At 33.3% G+C, this 18,898-nt stretch overlaps 3 protein-coding genes across 3 annotated transcripts; 2 read left to right on the top strand and 1 right to left on the bottom strand.

Moving 5' to 3' along the window:
* Nucleotides 1-5,448: 5,448 nt before the first annotated feature.
* LOC133671575 (expansin-A13-like) lies at nucleotides 5,449-7,887 on the top strand. Its single transcript, XM_062092358.1, has 2 exons — nucleotides 5,449-6,069; nucleotides 7,207-7,887. Exons 1-2 carry the CDS (start codon nucleotides 5,525-5,527, stop codon nucleotides 7,514-7,516), a joined length of 855 nt encoding a protein of 284 aa, XP_061948342.1. The 5' UTR covers nucleotides 5,449-5,524; the 3' UTR covers nucleotides 7,517-7,887.
* Nucleotides 7,888-11,100: 3,213 nt separating this feature from the next.
* LOC133670577 (protein ALTERED XYLOGLUCAN 9-like) lies at nucleotides 11,101-12,843 on the bottom strand. The gene has a single exon (XM_062091098.1). It carries the CDS (start codon nucleotides 12,549-12,551, stop codon nucleotides 11,439-11,441), a length of 1,113 nt encoding a protein of 370 aa, XP_061947082.1. The 5' UTR covers nucleotides 12,552-12,843; the 3' UTR covers nucleotides 11,101-11,438.
* A 1,122-nt stretch (nucleotides 12,844-13,965) lies between these two features.
* Nucleotides 13,966-18,888, top strand: LOC133670645 (autophagy protein 5). The gene is made up of 7 exons (XM_062091201.1): nucleotides 13,966-14,279; nucleotides 14,618-14,684; nucleotides 15,667-15,756; nucleotides 16,582-16,669; nucleotides 16,929-17,021; nucleotides 17,666-17,794; nucleotides 18,388-18,888. Exons 1-7 carry the CDS (start codon nucleotides 14,053-14,055, stop codon nucleotides 18,729-18,731), a joined length of 1,038 nt encoding a protein of 345 aa, XP_061947185.1. The 5' UTR covers nucleotides 13,966-14,052; the 3' UTR covers nucleotides 18,732-18,888.
* Nucleotides 18,889-18,898: the final 10 nt, after the last annotated feature.

The raw sequence follows: 18,898 nt of genomic DNA, 5'->3' as shown, positions 1-18,898 counted from the left end.
AAACATTAAAGTCCTCTAATTTAAACAACTCACAAGAAGCTGCGGTTTCAAGTTGTTTTGATACAGAGCATGGCAGACAGATTTTGGATGCATCAAACGTCAAAGGAACGGGCTAGAGGAGACGGTTACGTTTGAATCCTGCCCTTTCATAAATATATCCTGTGGAAATTAAAGAGGATCTGGTTGAACAACAGGGTTTCAAAAATACGTTTGAGACTGCTGCTGTTGCTGATATTCTTGGAATTAATTTTGAACTCTACATTGAAAGTGTTCTTTTGGTTCTTCTAGGTGCATGTATAATTATTAAAGATATGTATATCCTTTCAAGTCTCTTGAATTATCCCTAAACTAGTATAAATATTTGTATTGGGAACAGAGTAATCCAAGTCTAAGTCCCTGGGACTTCCTCTCCTGGGGGAGTAGTATGATGTGAAAGAGTTTTGTCTTCCACCATACTTCCCTTCTCCCTTCAATTATTTCCAATAGATATAGTCGGGGGAGCCTTTTCAAAGGTTGGTTCTAAGAAATATCAGAAGTTTCTGGCATAACATTTGATTTATGGGATTCTTTTCACTTCATTTTGATGTTACAGAAATTAATGGTACTAAGGAGAAGGTTAGCATGCGTATCACCATATCACCATACCAGGCTCAAGTTCATGTAATTCAAGAGAAGATTGGGAAATTCATTTCAAATTCTGACAGAGCCTTTTCTGCAAGTGTTGGCACGGTTGACGGTTTTCAGGGTGGAGAGAGGAGGATTTTATATTTATCTCCACTATTCGAAGCAATGAGAAAGGATCAGTGGGTTTTGTTTCGAATCTTCAACGAGCAAATGTGGCGCTGGCTCGAGCATGGCACTAAATAAGAATTAACATAACATCAGCAGCTCCGAAGTTTTTTTTTTTTATATGTTTTTGTCTCCATTCCTAAATTTTGTGCTGGCACGGTTGACGATTTAATGCACTATCAGCTACAGCTTACTTCCTGTTTTATCATTGTTAAGAAAATGGGGCTGAGCTGCTGAGGTTTTATCAAAATATCAAACAGCAGTGGAGGTTCAGGAAGTATGGTAGGGGACCTGGCGGTGGAGCGACGAGATTAAAAGCAAGGTGGTGGCTAGGACTGGCCATGCAATACATAAAATTTATGTGCCAACAAATATATATATATATATATATATATAGAAAAAATAAATGTAAGATTAATATAGAACAGGAGATCACTTTATTAGCATATATATAGTAATGAAAATTCAAGGTGCCATCATATATGATTATTCAAAACTAAAAGCGTTCTTTCGTATTCATCAAACTGCTACTAATGTCTGCCGCCGGTAGGGGATCACTCCTGCATCATTCCTCTTCAAACAAAGAGGAAATAAAGTTCTTAAGATATAATAATGAAAACTCAACGTGGATATACTGAATGTGTTTCCTTTTTACCTAAACTGCTACTAATCCATCCATTAGCTCCATGACCTCCATTCAAGGCGCCGGTGGGGGGGCGCTCCTGCATCGGAACTCTTTTTCACAACTTCTGCGCCATGGATTCTCAGGCGGGTGTTGACATATGGCAGGATCCTTTTTTGGGTCACATATTTGACTACCACCTTCCCCCATAGTTGGAGGACTAATGTATGTTTCCAATATGCCAAGGCTTTTGTAGGGAAACTTCACTACAGCACTTGTATCATCTCTTAATTCTCTTGCCAGAAAGGGGTTCATCGTCATTAAGAGCATGGAAATCCAAAACCCTAAAATAGCCAGCCTTCTGATCAAGGCCATCGTAAATATTGATGGTAAATCAGAAGGAAAGAATCGTCAAATTTAGATGGAAGATCAGAAGGAAAGGAAGTTTGGCCATACGATATTGAATTGTTTGCTATATATATATATATATAAAAGATGGCATAACCATACTAGGTCAAAGGTTTAAATAGAATCGTAATTAAGGAGTAATTAAAGAATTAAATGATTTTATTTGTATTTCCGTTTTTAAATCATACCGCGACTACCAATGTAATTAAAAACTTAAATGATTTTATTTTTATTTCCATTTGTAAATCATACCACGAGTACCGATCGTTGAATAAATTAATTAAATAATTAGATTTTTAATTATAATTCTTGAGTTCTATAACTTAAAACGGTTGAATCTTGAAAATCTCTTCTGATAAAATCACAAATCATTCTCAGTGAGTGGATTCGAAAATTAAACGGTTGAAATTTTTCGAGTAATTAATCCCATTCTTTCGAGTAATTAATAGTATTAATTTCTACTTTAAATTGATGGATATGACAATTCCATGTGAAACATTTTTTCATAGAAATTATAGCTTGAAATTTAGCTTAATCTTGAAATATCAAAATTCATAGCTTGAAATATTATTAATATTGTGAAATTAATATTAATATCTTGAAATATATTATATGATATTTATAATTGTTCCATCATCTTTTTATTTTGAAATAACATTAATAGCTTGGAATATTATTAATATTTAAAACATCGTTAATATCATTGATATTAATTTTATAATTAATATTATGAAATGTCATTAATTAATATTTCAGAATATTAATGATATTTCAAAATACGGGACAGGTTAATTGCCATATTAGTCATGAATTCCATATATGCATTCAAACATGTTTTCCATACACAAAAAATATATATATATAATAACCAGTCTTTTTTTCTTTCGTTTTTTGCAAGGGCACTAGTGATAACATAACCCGTCAAGTAGAATTTGTTTTTTAATAATTAAAGTATATATATTCATTATTGCTATTAAAAAATTATTTCAGCTTAATAGTTTAAATTCTTAGGTAAAATCTCAAGATATAATTTATATTATTCTCTAATACATCACGTTAATTATTTGTACAAACTCACACTACTTTGTGCTTAATTTTTATCAAATAAATAAGGATACATTGTGAGATTTGAACTCGTGATTACTTAATCATCAAAACTCTAATACCATGTCAAAAAATCATCTCAACCCAATAATTTAAATTATTAAGTGAGATCTAAAATATAATTTATATTATTCTCTAATATTTTTTTTATTAAAAGGGCAAAAGAAAAATTGCATCCAAATGCAAAATTAAGCTATTAATATTAATTCAAGATTAGACATGTTTTTCATATATAAAAAATAAAAATAATAATTTTACAACATATATATATTACTCATTCTCTCCTAAAATCAAGAAAAAAGCTCAACAAAATCCTGAGATGTGGTTTAATTGGTCAGACCTTAGATTTGTTTTTTAATGGCCACAAGTTCGAGTCCTCTCATAGTCATTGAAGACTTACATAATTATTAACTTCATGACCCATAAAATTAATCAAGGTACGCATAAACTGGTTCAAAAATCCACATTAATCTAAAAAAGAAAAGAAAAGAAAGCTCAACAAATATCCATTATAAAGAGTTTGAATTCAATATCATCATCATCATTGTTAAGAAAAAGAAAACGGGTTAAATTATTTTTGAGGATTTTTTACTGCATGAAAAACTATAGGATCACAATCACTGTTACATTTTCGAAGAATAAATAAATAAAACAAGGTTCGGTCGTGCATGTTGGTGTTATAATGTATCTAATCTCTTGCTCACTTTTGAGGTGGTGGCTTTTCATGAAAAAAGAGAGGGTGAGATGGTAGGCTTTGATTCGACGAGAATGAGTTAGTTAAAGTGAGTTATACAGTGTGTTTATTTTTATATTTTAAAAATATTTTTATATTTATATTATTTTGATGTAGTAATATTATATATTATTTTAATATATTAAAAAATAATATAAATTATATGTAACCTAAAAACTTAAATTATTGAATTAAAATGATTCTTTAACATTGTATCAGAGTCCAGCGATCATGAATTTAAATCTTATATATTATATATACATTATGCTATTTGAGAATAAAAATATTTTAAGTTGGAAAGATTGTTTTGGATTAATTTATATTTTTAAAATAAAAAAAATATGAAAACATATCTTTATTTACTCTGTATTTTATATTCCAAAACAATAACTAAATACAATTTTAATCTTTATTTTTGAATTAATAACAATAAAAAGACAGGAATATATTCCTTTGTAATATTAAATCTGTAAATGAGCAACCCTCAGCTTTGATTTGATTTTTCAGTCACATATATGCTTGAAGATGTCCTGCGACCAGACAATACCAAGAATCCAAGGAAACCATCCTAAATAAAGATGTTTCCCATTTTGCCCATACTTTATTTTTGTTTTCCAAAAAAGGGCCTCCTTTTCATCCTTAGCCTTTAACAAAGTCTCCATGTGCAATTCAGTACTCAATGAATAAAAAGGTGAACACTTGCCCTTTTTCTTTTTATTATTATATCTTTTATAAATGTAAAGGTAACTCATCTTCTGTGTACTTATAAATGAAATAAAAAGGAGAAAAACCTGAATTTTATTACTAATACTCAATTTCCTCTCAAACTAATTGAGTTTATTGATTTTTTGCTATCAAATATTTCTCAACTAGATCTTTTCAATCAAGATTATTGTAGTTTTTAACCCAAAAAACACGTAAGTTATTTTTAAAATTGCATTGCTTCATCTATTGTTATGAAACTTGATCTAGTCGTGATTTGATAACTATTGAACTCAATTTTTTTATTAAAATAATGTTGTTTTAATTGATTTTTTTTCAATGAAATTTTATTTAAAAAAGAAACTATTTACTAGGATTAATCCATTAGACCTATTACCTAAACTTTAAACTAAATGTTTGTTTAGTAATATGATGTTGAATGTTTTTGCAAAAATATTTTTTAATTGAAAATATATTAAAATAATATTTTTTTAATTATTTTATATATACACATCAAAATTATTGAAAAACACCTAAAAATATTTGTTACTTTTCAAGTAAAAATCAATTTAGAAAGCATTTTGTAAAACAAATTGAACCACCAAAACATTCTAAATTTCTAGCCGAACCAAGTATCTTAACTCTGACTTCATCAAATAAATAACAAAAAATAAAAACTAAGATAAACAAATATCTTATACATTAAATTCCCAGTTGTTAAAGTTTTAATTTATAAAGATTCTTGGATTTGAATTCAACAAATGATTTATATCATCTTATATCCAAATTCAATTATTCAACTTAGAATATGTTTGAGAATTATATTGGCCACACGTTTTCAAGAATTTTAAATTTTATTAATTACTTTTTTATATTTTAAATTTTTTTAATAAAAAATTAATTTTAAAAAATAAAAAATATTAATTAGATATATTTTTAAATAAAAAACAAATATCACGAAATTAACTGCACTTAACGGTATATTTCTACACTCACCCAATTTCAAATAAAAGATAGATCTTCTTGGGGGCATAAATGTAACAAAAGCAAAAGGAAACTATAGCAGTTAAAGCACACTTCAAGTTTCCACTACTTCTGTAATAAAGGAACAGAGACAAAGACAACCTCAACATCATCAAAGCTTACTCAACAAATCCTTCTCTTTCATGTTCTCCCATAAAAAAGACAACAAGATGCCACCGCCATTACTTCAAGGCCCTATTCACACTCTCCTGAAACCTCTCCTCCTCCTCCTCCTCCTCCTCACTCTCCCCCCCACCACCACCTCCCACACCTCTTCCACCACCACCCCTCCACCTCTGTCCACTTACCTATCCCAATGGCAACCCGCACGCGCTACTTACTACGCAGCATCCGATCCCCGGGACACAGTAGGAGGCGCGTGTGGATATGGGGACTTGGTTAAGGCGGGATATGGAATGTCAACTGTAGCATTGAGTGAATCAATGTTTGAACGTGGACAGATCTGTGGCGCGTGTTTTCAAATCAGATGTGTTGATGATTTGAGGTGGTGTATTCCTGGGACTTCTATTATTGTTTCTGTTACTAATTTTTGTGCTCCAAATTATGGGTTCCCTTCTGATGCTGGTGGAAAATGTAATACTCCAAATAAGCACTTTGTGCTGCCCATTGAATCTTTTGAAAAGATTGCCATTTGGAAGGCTGCTAATATGCCTATTCAGTACAGAAGGTAAAATCCTGAAAACCCTTTTGGATTCTGTTGTTTTGTAAGTTGAGGTTAAGGTTTCATCCTAGCATAGTTAGGCATGCAGTTTGGAACACATTTAGTGCTTTAAAAGTTTGAGTTACGCGAGAGAGGATTTTTTGTTTTTTTGAAGAAATTTTGATGATTTGCTTGCCTAATTCTTTCAAGATTAGAAATTTGAGTGTCTAGTTTGTTAGTTTTCAATGACTTTGTCTGCTTTTACTTCTTTCTTTCTTGCTTAACATGCGTTTAGCCATTGAAAGGAAGAGTGCCAATGGGCTAGATTTAGCAATTCCATGTTAATTGGTTTGTCTTTGTTAGTCTATTTCTTCTTTCAAAACTTGTTTCTCTCAGCCTCGGTTCCTTTGAGGATGAACTAGACTGACCATTTTGAGTTTATTGTATTTAGGTTCATTTTTTACAGCTTCCATTGAAAGATTAAACATTAGAAGTTGTTAATTGTAATTTTAGAAACAGGAAGGTTTCTTGTCATATCAAAAGAAGAACTTGGTGTAATCTTAGTAACTAAGCAAGTAGACTAGGGATGGACAATCTAAATTTATTGCTTTGTGTGTCCTAATCAGTGCTAATGTGCACCCGGTCTCCTGCAAACTTAGTCATGGCATCACTTGTGGGGATTTAATCAAGAGCACCTGTTTTGGCTTTGAAAATTCAAAGGGGTATTTACCCAACACTTTTGGTTAATTACTTGATGGAAGATAAATAAATGCATAATGGGAGACAACCTAATGGTTTGTATCAATCCTGCATCAAAAGAAGTAAAATTTTCACTAACCATAGTATATGTTTTCTTTTGTATATGATACTGACAATTCCTTTGCCAAAACCCCTTTGTAAGTGTCTGAAAGCTTACAGTTAATTGGCATTAACTTAGAAAATATTTCTGTTCTTTTAATTGCTAGAGCAAAAGTAAGCTCAAGAACACAGCATTTATATATACTTGAATTATTCCAGAAATAAGTAGCCTTTACTTTCTTTTACTGATGGTACCGGATATATATCATTTAATCTGAAATCTAAATAAAGGTTCTTGAAGTTTGCTATTGTTGTTTTCAAATAATATTTTTTTCCCTTATCCTTAACTTGGTTGCGTTTGAACAGGATTAAGTGCAGAAAGGAAGGAGGGATTCGGTTTACAATCTCTGGGTCCGGTATCTTCCTTTCTGTGCTGATCAGCAATGTTGCAGGTGCTGGAGACGTAACTTCAGTGAGGATTAAAGGTTCAAGAACGGGTTGGCTTGATATGGGTAGGAACTGGGGCCAAAACTGGCATGTTAATGCTAATTTACAGAATCAAGCTCTCTCATTTGAGGTCACCAGTAGTGATAAGATGACTGTTCTTTCTTACACCGTTGCTCCCAAAGATTGGAGATTTGGACAAACCTTTGAAGGCAAGCAATTTGAGACTTGATGTACTGGCAAGAAAATAAAATGATAAATAGATAAGACCATTCTTTTCTTTTTCTATTTCTATGTTGTGCTCTCCTGGTTGGGGGTGAAGGTGTATGGAGTGAGGGGTTATGTCAATTTTGGTGGAAGATGCATGAATCAGTGGGTTGTCTATGGTCCAAAGGACATAGTTTGAGATGATACTACATTGTTGTATGGTGGGTACACTAGACCCGAGAAACTGTGCACTCATGTGTATGATCGAAGATGATGAAGGATGACCCAACCTGGGTTTAAGTCTATGTTCTTGGACTTAGTTTCAGAAGATACTATGTTGTTGTAACCTGCAACTTAAAACAATGTTAAATGATAAAAGTCTGCTGCTTTCTGCTACTCTGACCAACCCTGCCTATTTCTAGAATTATTTTGTCATTGTGATGGATTTGCCTTTTTATCTTGCTGAATTGGGTTTTATGGAGTAACAAATGGCGAGGTATGGCTAGAATTTGGGGTCTGGTGGGCTGGAAAAGGCCTTGACTTGTAGTGATCAACACTGCGAGGGTGGAGAGCCGAAGACCAGTAGTTTGGTGATGATGCTATTGCAAGTTGGATGACATGTGGTTTGGGTTTGCCTGGGTTGAATAGAAAAAGCTTATGTTATTAAAGGCAAATCTATCTTCTGGTTCCTATGTTTTTAGCAAATAGTTGTCTTACCTCAATGTGTCTTAGATTTGGTCAATTGGCATCAAAATTGAGAAAATGAGTTTACATTTAGACTCTTGATATCCCAGATGAGTTTCATGACTCGTTAGAGCTCTAGGCTTGTGTTTTATGTGGGCGTTGCCTAAAATTATATGACAGGAACCATGTAGTCGAGTGTGTAGACCCCGACCCATCATATGCCAATTTATTTCCTTAAAAAATTTCTTATGGTGTAAGAACATATACTATTTAATAGGAGAATGGTCCTCTTCCCAGATGGGAAAAGAAGGAAGATCGTGGCAGTTGTCACATATCTTTATTGTTAGCAATGCCAGAGCCAGATGATGTTTCTCAAGGTTAGGTGGTTAACGTTACTGCCAATTTTCTTGTGTTTGATGGAATTCTTGATAGATATTTGGTCGTCCAACGTGTATATATGTCCTGGATCAAGAGTTCAATATTTCATAATTTCCCATTTAAAATATTTAGTAACATATCTTTGTATTAAGATGCATATCAGATAGACCAGCGATTTCCTAAGACGAAGATGGAATGGGGATTCATTGAATCTCTTTCCCATGACGCTTTTCGTGACCCTTCGAATGGCTTCCTGGTCAATGATCTTTGCATATTCACAGTGGAGGTTTTTGCTATCAAAAGCTCTGGTAGTGTTGAGTCATTTATTCGTCAACGAACCAGAAACTGGTCTATACACTTAAGAGTGATAACTTTTCAGCTTTGGATAAACATGCCTACTACTCTGAGGTTATTACTGTTGAAGGAAGAAACTGGTACATATCGGACCAGTCATAAGACCTTAGGTAATGGGTCAACTGTGTTCCGCCAGCCTAAAACCTAGATGAGGTCGAGTCAGTAGAAAAGACAGGCTTTTTTTAAAAAAAAATTGTTGATTTGGTTTTTTGAAGAGCTTAGATAAACCTAGTTCATCCACCGAACTCTCTATCTATTTCCTGGACCGGTCACTGCTAGCCTGATCTTTTAACTATGTGTAAGACTACTGTAATCCTAAAGCACTATTCTCTTGCTTAGATCCGTCGTATCTGTCTCCCCTCTCCCTCTAATTTCATACTGAACTTCACCAGGAAGCTGCAGTTATCCCTAGGGAGATTCAAATGCATCAGGGACACACCTTTCTGTTTATCTCAGCTTGGATGATTCAGAAACTCTTCGAAACAGGAGAAACCGTACACTAAATGTTTGCTTGCAGACAATTAAGGATTAAACAAACCGCTATCACAATGAAACAACAGATTTCTGGCAATGGTATATTAACTCACACATTTTCATTTAACTTTCATGCAGTTGGGAATGAAAATTGGTTTAGTTCCAAACGCAAGGGGTGGGCTATCTAGTCAATGACTGTAAGATTATCGAAACAAAGCGCAATCTTGCATATGTGATAAAAGATTTCTCTATATATATATAAAAAAAATGATCTGCATCAACAGAAGTCACCAAGTCCTGTCAAGCTCTGTTAGAAAAATACCGATATGAAGGTTTTAGTGCTTTATGCAATCAAAGCAAATTCCTTTTCTTTGGTGTGGACGCATATGGAGCATTTGAGCTCGTATTTGTTCTGTTTTTCTTATTTCTAGTTTTGTGGCATTGATTTTTGGTTCTATGTAACCTGGTAGAACTTCAGCAGCGTATTAGCACTACCCAGAAAAAAAAATCAGAGATCAAAACTAAAACAAAGGTTGTTCAAATATGGTTCAATGCTTCTTCTTAAAAGAGATGTGTGGTTCGGACTGCAGCAAAACAGAGGCTAGTATAATTTCGAAGAAAAAGTATTTATGTGATGTTGTAACTTCACAAAGTAGATTTCTGGCGTTTTCTACCTGGTTTATAACTTCAGAGGCTAACATATTCCAGTTTCAGCAAATGGGACCATATCATTCATGAAGGAACAGGAGATTGAACCTTTCTTCTACAAGCTCATCACTACTACTCTATCATTGAACTACGAACACTCATGCACATGCATTGAAATTTAAACTTAAACGCCCAGGTAAACACACTCATCAATTGGGCTAAATCTAAGCTTGAGTTGTAGCAACTCTGCCAAATAGAAATACCTTAACCAGAATAATTCAAGGTATAGGTTGTGAGTTTTAGTGAAACAACAAAACAAAGACAGATCGATATAGAGGATAACCTACATCAAGCATATGCTCCGCTAGGAATGCAAAACCCGATTAAACCATATTCAGAACAACCAATAAATGGAGAAGATAGAAGATGGATGCATCAAGCATAGACTTGGCTAAGATTGCCAAACAAGATCAACAATAAATTGGAGCAATAAATAATATAATTGTAACAATTAAGTGTTTTGTTTAAACGGTTTTCTTAATAGCAATCGAGAGAGTAAAATGCTTTAGGTTGAAATCCGACCCTGAAACAGTTAGGTCTGGCTGTTGAATTCAAATAAGTTATAGAGAGGTTGAATTTAAATAGGTAGGCAATCCAAATCACATATTTGGGAGCTGGAATGGGACAAAACAAGTGAACAAAGTGTAGACTACAAAGCTATACAACAACATTTGTTTATTTATTTTTAGTCACTGCAGACATAGCAGTAACCAGTAAAAACTAGGCTCGCATTTGAGTGACCAGATAGGCATTCTTGTAAACTGAAAGCAACTAGTATCTTCTTGTTCTAATTTTAAGAACATTGTCAACTTGTAACGATAAAAATGCAACACAAGGGGGCATTTAGAAAGCCAGCATAAAAGGTTTCTCCAGATAATTGGTAAATGAATAATAAGGGAAAGGAAGAATACCAAATACGTTTATAAGATAGCTCTGAAACCATGTACACAACATACAACTCCATTACTAAGAAAAGCACACTCAAATCAAAGAAGAGTCGGTTAACAGAGCTTTAATTGCTGGTAGAGCCAAAAAAACCATCTATTTACTTTCCATACAAATCTTTCATGTCTGTAATGGCCATAGAATACATGAATTGTGAGTATTCAATATTCATTCACCTTAAAAAGAGAAATAACAAAAAATGAATCTCAACATGTAAGTAATAGTACAAAAACTTACTCCTGAGTTAATCTAAAGGCAAAAGATACAAACCTGGGACAGATTAAAGATGCAATACGAGAAGAAAAATCAGCCTCCTGTGTTTGTTGATCTACTACTTTAGATTAGTTCCGTAAAGTCTTTTTGTCTTTCCAGTGTGGGCTGTTCAGTTTTATTCAAATTCAAAACTATGAAGATCCAAGCTTCTGATGAGATTCAATAAGCAATGCATTTAACAGAATATGAACAGCAGCTTCATAAACAGTTCCATCATAATGCATCCCATCAATTGTACACCGCGGTCCACAATTCCAACTCAACGATTGAATATCCAACAACAGAAGAGGACCACCATATCTGCGCAAGAGCCTACTATTATGCAGTGCACTATCATAAGCACGACACATTTCATCATTCATCTTCTCCCTCTTCTCCTCTGTATTCAACATCCCATTTATCAAAATTGGCATCCCAAGCCAAAACAGATGAGGAGATCTAACAGACACAGAACCTGTCACAGGCCCATCCGTATCCAATTCTGGTGAAAACGGTAACAAGGAAACCACTGAGCTCCTCAAATTCTCCAATGCAACATCATAATCCAATGCGTTATTCACATGAAGCATATGCCACAACCCTGCTCCCATCACCAAAACATCAGGGTAAGTTCTATTCTGCTTAAACCCCATCATCAAACTCGTTAAATTATCAACATACGGAGCCCAAACAAAATCCAATTTCATACCAATCTCATCCACAACAATCTCATAATCACTATGCTTCTTATACAAATCCCCCTTAATCATTCCCATCCTTTTCTCATCTAAAATCAAACTTAACAAAGATTGCACAGTCAACCGCGCTTGCGAATCCCCTGCCACAACAACCCATGACCCATTAAGCAAATCCTTAACATCTCCCCTCCCCAACTTCTCAAAATCACAACCTTTCACCTTCCCATTTTTAGACCAATCCCATATCTTGTCATAATCAACAGTACCATCACCACTACTACTAATAAGACGAGGTTTAACATCCCAAACAACTTCATTAACTAAATTAATACAAGAATCCTCACGATTATCATAAACAACAACAGATTTAACTGAACTAACAAAATCAGAAACAGAAGGAAAATAAGGAGTCAAATGAACACCTACCGCAAGTGTAATGAAAAGGGCACCACTGAAAAACAACATCCTGTTTCTGCTTAAATGATAACCTGCCATTCCCATTGGCACAAATAACACCACACAAGCTGCCAATACTCCAATTTGTATACCACCTAACATAATTAGCATAAAATTTTGGTCTTTTTACTCTCTCTCTCTCTCTCTCTCTCTCTTTCCTCTCAGATCATTGATTCCATGGTTTGCTAAGGATTCTTGAATGGAAAAGGAAATGGAGAAGTGGGTTTTTTCTTTATTGTTTAATGGGTTTGTTTGGGTTTTTGTTGCCGTTGTTGGTGCCTTGGTGGTAAAGACCAAGTGGTTTGGTGTGGGAAGGTTTGTGAATGGTTAATGAAGGGAAAAGCAATGTTTTCTGGTTTCTTGATGTGAATGGGACACCAACAGTCTTATTTAGTTTTTCAGAAAATTTACTTTGGTTGTTATTGATTTTTTTAGTTATTGAATGTGAAGAAGGAATGGTTTATTATTTTAAAAATATTAAATTTCTAAAATATTCACAAAAAAAATTATTTTATTTCTTTATTTATATCTTTTTGAACCAAATATCATACTTGAAACAAATTTATTTTATATTTTTTAAATTAAAAATATTTATAATTTTTCTATGTAGTCAAGAACATTATCCAAACAAGTTAGGGGATTAAGTTAATAGGGGCAAGAAAATCATAATGGGCATTCTTATAATTCAATGACTATATTTTATCCAAATTCATTAATCCTTAATTATGGGAATAATTAGTGTATTTTTTTAATTTAAAAAAGGAAATTCATTGTACCAACTAATTTAATTATACTGGTCAACATCAACAAATTAATGTGTATTTAACAATTAATGAGTGCCCTAGGCTCTTTTTTTTTTGGATTTATCAATAATTATATTTTCTTTTAAAAATTATCTCCAATAATTTAAGAATATCAAATGCCTTGCATTTCATTCACTTATTGAATCACATGTATTAATTAAAAATTAGACTCAATAGCAATACATTGATCTAATTAAAAATAATTTAGTTTAGATTAGGCTAAAATTACCCATAAAAAAAAAATTCTCCTGTAATAATTAAAAAATTATTAAAAACTTGTAATCATACCTTAATAATTACTAAATAACAACAACATCAATTATTCATACTTATAATTATAAATTACAGTTTTATTTTATTTTTATATTAGCATAAAAATAATTTTATAATTTTTATATAGTATAGTTGGTAGATCTAATATAAAACTTAACTCGATTTAAAACTTGAATAATTAGATTATTAAGTTAATATAATTTTATTTTTTTTATAAAAAAAACTATAATTAGTTTATTTTGACTGATAAGATTTGATAAGGTAATGTAATCAATTGGTTGAGTTTGATCCGATCTCATCTGATAAATGTAAAAAATAGTTTAAAATAAATTTTGCATCTTAGATTATTATATTTTTATAAAGTCCAAAATTCGACAGGCCTCGTGATGTAAAAATAAAATAAAATTATATGGCCAAGTTGGGCCTTCAAATAGTTTGGGATAAGAGACGGGCTTTCAAGTTTCAGATAGTTGAAACTTGAAAGAGAAGAACTCGAGTCAGACTCAGAACAACCAAGGAAGCAAGCAGAAACCGAGATGATGGAGGCACAGAAATACGTATGGGAAGGAGCAATTCCATTACAAATTCATCTCCATGAATCAGAAATAACAAGCCTTCCACCACCATCTCCAGCATTAATCTTAGCACCTAGAATTGGTTACTTACCTCTGCTTCTTCCTCTTATTAAGCCTTACTTCTCTTCTACTCTCCCTCCTGGACAAGACACTATTTGGTTTGATTACAAAGGATTGCCTCTAAAATGGTAATTATTATAAGGATTTTGTGTGTTCTTCATTGTTTTTTTTGCTTTTTTCGAGTTGATTGAAGGGTGATAATTGATAAAGAGACCCTTTTGAGAGAAAATGTTTTTTTTTTAATTTAGTTAATATTAGCTCTAACCCATTATTTTGTTTGCTTCTTTTGTTGATTTAAGTGAAATAAAGAGCCCCTTTTGTGAGAAGTTGGTTTTTTTATTGTAGAGATTATTGTAGCTAATGGGTTTGGGAATTGTTCATTGGACTGAAATAAGGAAACTCAATTGGCAGAAAGTTGGTATCTTTTGATTGATTTGGCTAATGGGTGTTTGTGAAATTTTTGCAGGTATATACCAACTGGGGTGCTTTTTGATCTTCTGTGTGCACAACCTGAAAGGCCTTGGAATTTGACGGTATTAGTCTTTTTTTTGTCTTTTTATTTTACTGTTAGTTTGAGTGGGAAATTAGTATTAGTTTGATTGGATTGGCTTTTGTGCTGTTCGAGTTTTAGAAAGTGTGGAACTTTGAAGTTGGGAGAAGTAACTCATTGGTTATTAGCTTGTTTATGAAGAAAATTGTGGTTGATTGAGTTGAGTATTATTGATGGACAATGGGATTTCAACTGTAGTACTTTCACTCAAAGGTTTGAAGTCCTTGGGAAAAAAATAATTAATCTTGCAATTGATTTTCATATATAAATACGTGTTGTTTAGGATTCAGCTTTAGGACCTGCATTGCATTTAGGGGGTTTCAATTATTCTTTGCAATGTGGCCATCCCATGCTGATTCCTGTGTGTTTTTGCCCCTTGCTGTCTCTACTATGATTGAATTTTGAAAACTATTTTTTGTTGAGATGCACTGTGTTTGGTCAGCATGGCTTTGTTAAGGGGATCACATCATCAACTTGTTGCTTCATAGTTTCTTGCCTTGCTTTGGTGTATTTTATTGCTTGGATTTCTATAAAAAAGATGTTCCTCATTATGTGTCTGCCCTTTGCCTCTCTTCATTTTGCTGCAATCTGGCTTCTTTTTTAACAAATTTGGTTTTCTATTTTCCTTTCAAGTGCCACATTTTTGGTCCATGTATCAAATTGTCTGTACATCGTTGGTTGCTTTTGAAGACTTCTTTTGCTGTCATTGGCCCTGATGACTGGTTTAGAATTTATACTGTGGTCTGTTTGGAAGTAGTTTCCTATTGCTAATTGTCTTTGCTATCATAGTTTGGTGTGTGACTAACCATTCTCTCTTTGACCATTTAGTTCTTGTACTGATTTTCTTAATTAATAAAAATGATGATTTTATTCATCAAATAAAAAGAAAAGGTTGCTCGTTTTCCTTTTGTTGTGCGATTATTTTATGAATTATTAATTTTCATTATTTGGTTCTATTTCTGCAGGTACATTTTAGAGGTTATCCTAGTAATTTGTTGATTCCTTGCGAAGGTGAAGAGTCTGTAAAGTGGAGCTTTATTAATTCACTGAAAGAGGTTAGTATACCACTCCGGTATAATGATTTATTTATGAAGCCTGCTATCTATTCATGCAAGTTGCAGTGCCTTCTTCCAAGAAAACAATCGTCATTGGTCACTGAGCGCCAATCACATTTCGTTTCACTAGTTTTTAAATTTTTGAAATTTGAAACTACCTTATAGTTCGGTTTTTAGCTGCTGCTTTTTTGGGATCTGTACTATTAATTAAAACCAAATTGAGTCTATGTCCCTTGTTTGTGTTGAACTAGATACTTCCTCAGATCCTTTTTGTCAAGGTACAGCCATGTTTAAGCTTGGTTTGGTGTCTTCAGAAACTAGTGGAGCTAAACTTATAGACAGGGAAAGCTATAGATTTTTAATAATTATTTTTTATCACTATAATTTGATTCACATGGCCACCAACCATTGTTCGTGGAGTGCCAAGTGTAAATTGTGTTTTGAACTCTTTATTAACCAAAAGATGAGTAGTGTAAATTAACATGTAACCAAGCAAAAAAATCAGAAAAGAAAAGGATTGTATTATTTGTTATTACATCTGTACTGATTTCTGCATGCACAAGAATATATCCATCTTCTTTATTAAGTCGAAGACAAGTTATTATCAAGAAGAAAAGATTTGCAAAAGAAACCACTAGTTTTTTAATCTAGCATATCATCTCTATAAAACCTGAGCTGTATTTAGAATCCTCCTTATTGGATGTATATCTGGTAATGTTTTATATATTTTAATTCATGTTCTTTTTTCTTTGATCATAACTGGTAATATTGTTAGATTTAGGGTCTAGAAGTAAAATTCCTCAACTGTATTTGGTTATGCTACAGGCAGATTACATTATCAATGGAAATTGCAAGAATGTTATGCACATGTCTCAATCTGATCAAGTGGAGCTGTGGCGTTCTGTCATGGATGGTATGTCGGTCTGTTAAGCAGTATGTCTTATACTTTGTAATGCTCTGTCAAGTGGAGTTGTGGCACTCTGTTATGCAATGTGTCTTATACTTTGTAATGGAACAAAGTGGACTTTCTATAAGTTCTTTGGGTTCCTATTAGCTTCATTCTTTCACATTAGTCCTTGTTTATCAATCTTTTGGCCATTGATTACCAGGGCTGCAATTTCAAGTAGTTATAGCCTTTTGTGTTCTTATCTGAAAGCTGCACTTCTTTGCAGGTAATTTGGAGAAATATATGCGTGCATCTTCAAAGCTTAAACTTGGAACAGTCACCACTGATGAGGTAGATATGGTTGGGCAAGTGAAGGCAGGTTAGCAAAATCAATACTTAATTTACAGAGTTCAATGTAGGTATCTGAATTGAGTGGAACTAAGAATATGTAAATAAGCTCTTGATTGTTTTTCATTATTAAGCTTGTGGATAAAGGTGCATTGGGAAGTGGATGGGAATATGAATATCTTCTTGCATACATTATTCTGAGAATTATCTTATCAATTCATCACTTAAACGTAGTGTGCTCTGAAGGCATCGCACCTTGACCATGGCAATTTACTCACATGTAAAATATTTGTATGTTAAAACTTAAAAGAAATGTATTTACAGTCTATTAAACTTACCAGAAAGAAATCAAGCCAAACAATTTTAAGATATGAGAATAAATGGGGAAGGCAATAACTCATTTGTTATGGATGCTGCAAAAGAATTTGCACATCCATCCATGCGTCACATGCATTCCTGGTTTTGAATTCCTGTTTAACTTCAAATCTTGAGACATTTTATAGATGTCGGACAGCAGTCTTGATAATTTTTTTTTTAAGATTTCTTTTTTAACCTCTGATTTCACATTATTGGGTTAAAAAGGTTAAAATTTTACTTTTGAGTTATGCAAATATATTTCTTGTTTCTCTTGCCACTATTGAATTTTGATTGTGTTATTGTCATAACTATTTTCAGGTAAAGTTCCAGTTAGATTGTATGTTTGGAGTGTTAATGAGGATTTTGAAGATCTGGAAGATGCACCAGAAGTTGATAACTGGGATCAAATTTCTTATATAAATCGTCCTCTCGAAATTCACAAAGAAGGTAAGCCATGCTCCCTCGTCTGTTCTGATGATTCTGCTAATTTTGAATTTAATGACTTCTGCTGATTTGTCAGACCTCTTTCCTACTGCATCACAGGATACAACAAGCGTAGAAATATGATGATAGTTAAAAATGATTGATGTCCTTGAACAGTAAGCCTAAACATACAATGAATCTGCAAGAATCAAGCATATGTTAACAGTTCGTCTACATTAACTCCCAGATTATTTTGAGCCCTTATAATTCCATGACTCACTTTCTTGGTTAGTCAACAGCTGAAATAATTTCCAAGAACTGTCATTGTTGATTGAAATGATCAGAAATGACCCCTCTTATAGTGGTCCCTGTATTTCTATGTGATCACTGTTTCCATATGTGTGGCGGGGAGACATTTCTGAGGTCTAAGAATTTCCTGTGAACCATATTAATGTTTAGAAGCTTCAAGCTTGTAAATCCAACTGCACTGTGTCACTCTGTTGCCATGGTTGCTTATTTTTACAATGACCTTGAATCTTCTATTTCATGTGCTGCAAAGAGATGGTGACTTTCAGTGTCTTCTAGACTACATTTTTTTCATTTTTCTTGCACTGCAGGAAAACATTTCACCCTTCACGATGCACTGAAAAATCTCCTGCCAGAATTTTTTGGGGGCAAATCCTTGATCAATGATGAACCATGCATAGAAGAAGGTGAAGATGCACAGAAGGTTTCATCAGAAGATGTAGGCAGCAGCACAGGAGCTGAAGAGGGGAAAGAAATCTTTAACCAACCCGTGGAGTCTTGCTGCAACGATGCTGAAATCAAACTCGTCCGCATCCAAGGGATTGAACCAAAGATGGAAATACCTTTCTCTTGGGTGGTGAACAGCCTAAAGAATCCTGAGCACTTTCTTCATATCTGTGTTTGTGTCAAAGTTCCAAATGTAAATGCTGCATGATAAGAATCCTTGTTTTTCCATTGAACATTTTTATAGCTTGCAATTTGAGCGAGCTCTACTCTTCTAAATTCAACCTCCAAAGAATGCAGTTGTATATAATTGTACAGGCAGTCACATTGGTAAATACGTTATGTCACATTTGCAATTCTTCTTTTAATTCTGTTCTT

The sequence above is a fragment of the Populus nigra genome, chromosome 13, assembly GCF_951802175.1.
Source record: "Populus nigra chromosome 13, ddPopNigr1.1, whole genome shotgun sequence".
Lineage (NCBI taxonomy): Eukaryota > Viridiplantae > Streptophyta > Magnoliopsida > Malpighiales > Salicaceae > Populus > Populus nigra.
The sequence above is the reverse complement of the archived record's forward strand: the minus strand, read 5'-3'. Positions and strand labels throughout refer to the sequence as shown.

Excerpts from the sequence above, each read along its gene's own strand:
- LOC133670645 (XM_062091201.1), top strand. The coding sequence starts at position 14,053 with ATGATGGAGGCACAGAAATACGTATGGGAAGGAGCAATTCCATTACAA. Across the intron at positions 16,670-16,928 it reads GTGGCGTTCTGTCATGGATG|GTAATTTGGAGAAATATATG; the intron begins GTATGTCGGTCT and ends ACTTCTTTGCAG. Across the intron at positions 17,795-18,387 it reads TCTCGAAATTCACAAAGAAG|GAAAACATTTCACCCTTCAC; the intron begins GTAAGCCATGCT and ends CTTGCACTGCAG.
- LOC133670577 (XM_062091098.1), bottom strand. The coding sequence starts at position 12,551 with ATGCTAATTATGTTAGGTGGTATACAAATTGGAGTATTGGCAGCTTGT.
- LOC133671575 (XM_062092358.1), top strand. The coding sequence starts at position 5,525 with ATGTTCTCCCATAAAAAAGACAACAAGATGCCACCGCCATTACTTCAA. Across the intron at positions 6,070-7,206 it reads ATGCCTATTCAGTACAGAAG|GATTAAGTGCAGAAAGGAAG; the intron begins GTAAAATCCTGA and ends GCGTTTGAACAG.